A 3166-nucleotide genomic window follows, 5' to 3' on the forward strand; every position below is an offset into this window, starting at 1 on the left:
CTCACTCACACACTCACTCACTCACTCAATCACTCACTCACTCACTCACTCACTCACTCCTGTGGCTTCTATGTGCTTGAAATGTCGCTGCCCCCATAAGTGTGTATGTGGTGTTTGTTGTAGCCCCTTCAATCACCTCAGCTTGCTTACGTGTGTTTTTTGTCAAGTGTGATGTTGGGGTACCTTATTTTATATGGTTCATGTATTTGGATTGTCCTCGATATAATAAACTAATAAACTAAACTAAACTCTATCCTCTCTCTTTCTCTGTTCCTTCGCTCTCTCTCTCTCGTCACTCGCACCTTGCCATGTTGTTTGTCTGGCAGGGTGGAAAAGTATTGTGAAAGGAACAAGACCGTATGAGGAGTGAAAGAGAGCGGGTGAACAGACGTTTCTCTCCTCTTGTGTTTGTTAGACGGAATGTGTGTGTGTGTGTGTGTGTGTGTGTGTGTGTACATGCATGGTCATGTGGTCGTGTGTGCATGTGTATATGTGTGTGTGTGTGTGTGTGTGTGTGTGTGTGTGTGTGTACTCAATCGATTTCTCCTTCTATTCATTCTGTTTGGCCTTGAAACCACGGCTCTACACATGGGACTGTTCTCTCTCTGTGTCTTCCGTAGTACAGCAGTACGTTCACCATACTAAAAAGCTCACCGTAAACTTCACCCACCTGCCGTTATACTGAACAGAACAATAGGCACAAATGGAATCTAACATTTTGACGGTTTTAATAACATCATTAGGTCATGATCTTCGAGAATCAATGGCTAGACATCATTCTTTTAAATGACCACTGAACAGCAGAAAACCAAATGCCAGATTGTGCTTTCAAGGTGAGTAAAAAAAAAAAAAAAGGAATGTATAATATATTGACTTCCTGTTTCCAGAGCATCTCTGAGGAGAAGTACCGCCCCCTCAGCTCTCGGCTCCTCATTGGACGGCCGAGATGGAAGCCGCTGCTTGATGAGATTGGGAAGACCAATAAGCAGTGAGTCATCCAAAATGACTTCTCCTCCTCTCCTGTCCTTCATCAGCACAGATCTGTTACAGTTTTTTACGGTTGCTAAGTCACAGTGTTCAATACTGAAGCCACAGATTCACAACTCTTCATACAGTCTGCATTAGTAACACTCATGTTGGCCAATCACTTCATGTCTCAAAAGAAGCTCGTTCAACCACACACTGGCAACAATGTTCACTCAGAAGCATACACTGTCATTCATAACATTCTGACTTACAAAACACTAACAACAGGGAGCATTACATAGTTTTAATGATTTTCACAAGAATATATGTATGTATGAATATTTCATTATAAAAATGGTTTGATTTATAGTAATCATAAGGCCAATGCACACAGCGTGCGATTTCTGTTGCGCGTCAACATTCCATTTTGAAGTTTGAATGGAAGTCTATGAGAACATCGCATCTCAACACACACGGCCCCGATTTTAATCGCACGGCGAAAATTCGATTCCATTCATTTTGAATGGGAAAAAGCACAAATTTGACAGTGCGACAAAACTCGCACGCCGTGTGCTTTGTCCCATTCAAAATGAATGGAATCGAATTTTCGCCGTGCGATTAAAATCGGGGCCGTGTGTGTTGAGATGCGATGTTCTCATAGACTTCCATTCAAACTTCAAAATGGAATGTTGACGCGCAACAGAAATTGCCCTTTAGTGTATTTTTATTTTTCAGTATCTTTGCAGAAAGTAAGTTACGGTACATTTACTTCAAAGTACACTACATTTACTTGTGTAAAATGAAAAGTGAAAAATAAAGTGGAAGATGCAAAGTTCAAATAAAAAAGAAAAACAGAAATTCCAGGGCTACAATACAATAGCAATCACACCAAAAATGTCTCACTCCTGAGGGTTTTGGTCCACCCTCTGGTCTGCATCTAGTCACATCTAATGTCTTCCCTGGCAATGCATCTAGTCTATTTCATTTCATTGTATATATTCTGCTAATATTTTCTAGACATTTCAATATGATTACTGCAAATAGTGAAAATACCACCGCTCATCCCTTATCAGACTTTGCTGAGGTGCTGGAACTGAAGAGTATCAATAGAGTGCAAAATAACAGCATCTGCACACTCAAACACTGTGCAAAAAAACAGTTTATTGCGAGCTTTCTGTCATAGGAATATGATTACTGCAAAATTGCACCAAATAATTCAGTTTTGAACGTGTTCTTCACAGTTTTGAACACAGTGGTTTAACAATGAAAAAATGTGTTGCAAATACATAGTATTTTGCAGGTGGGGGAGTTTGAATGAGAGAAGTGTTATGGCATTTGGAGAACGTGGTCATTGAATGCATTCTGTATGAAAGCAATGCACAAATCACAGAGAAAGAGTCACAGTTTTGTTCACATGGGTTTCTGCTCTGCTGACTGTATGACGAGTTGTGAATCTGTGGTTTCAGTATTGAACACTGTGACTTAGCGACCGTAAAAAACTGTAATGGACTGTTTTTGTGTGTGTGTGTGTGTGTGTGTGTGTATGTGCGTGTGCGTGCGTGTGTGGATGAGTGCTTGTGTGTGAGTGTGGGTGTGCGTGCGTGTGCGTGTGTGGATGAGTGCATGTGCTTGTGTGTGTGTGTGTGTGCATGCGTGCGTGTGTGTGTGTGTGTGTGTGTGGATGAGAGCATGTGCTCGTGTGTGTGTGCTTACGTCGTTGTCCTGTGTGTGTGTTCTCAGTAAGCGCGTGGGCGTGTTCTGCTGCGGACCTAAAGGAATCTCCCGGACGCTGCACCGACTGTGTAACTCCGGCCGCGGCGACTCGGGAACCACCTTCGAGTTCAACAAAGAGTCCTTCAGCTGAGACCGGCCCTCCTTTCTCTCCAGCATCACTGAAGCCCCTTCAGACTCTCCGAGAAAAAGCCTGACACTCAGATGAGCCAACCTAAGGAGCAAAGCACCCTAACTCTCTCCTCTCTCGTCTGAAAGATCAATCCCATTGTATCGTTTGACTCACCTCCACGTCCCCTCTCGTTCTCTCCTGGACACCAGACTCTGTCTGTGAAATTGATTGGTAGCTGTTGGGAGTGGTCGTAAGGGAGTAGAGATCAGAGCTGGTGAGTCTACTGTTAGAGGGGGAGTTGGACACTCCTTATCCCACTCCTGGACCCTCTGGGTGGGGACGCTGCGTCATGTTGGT

General features: G+C 43.3%; 1 protein-coding gene across 1 annotated transcript in view; it reads left to right on the plus strand.

Moving 5' to 3' along the window:
- The window catches only part of nox4 (NADPH oxidase 4), a gene marked incomplete at both ends in the record, with an annotated part of 42210 nt that extends 39380 nt beyond the window's left edge, over positions 1-2830 (plus strand). Inside the window, 2 exons of the mRNA XM_080542994.1 lie at positions 888-988; positions 2707-2830. Coding sequence (XP_080399120.1) covers positions 888-988; positions 2707-2830 — 225 coding nt within the window. The remainder of the gene's footprint in view (positions 1-887; positions 989-2706) is intronic.
- Positions 2831-3166: the final 336 nt, after the last annotated feature.

Source organism: Nansenia antarctica (genome assembly GCF_963989245.1).
Source record: "Nansenia antarctica genome assembly, chromosome: 12".
Lineage (NCBI taxonomy): Eukaryota > Metazoa > Chordata > Actinopteri > Argentiniformes > Microstomatidae > Nansenia > Nansenia antarctica.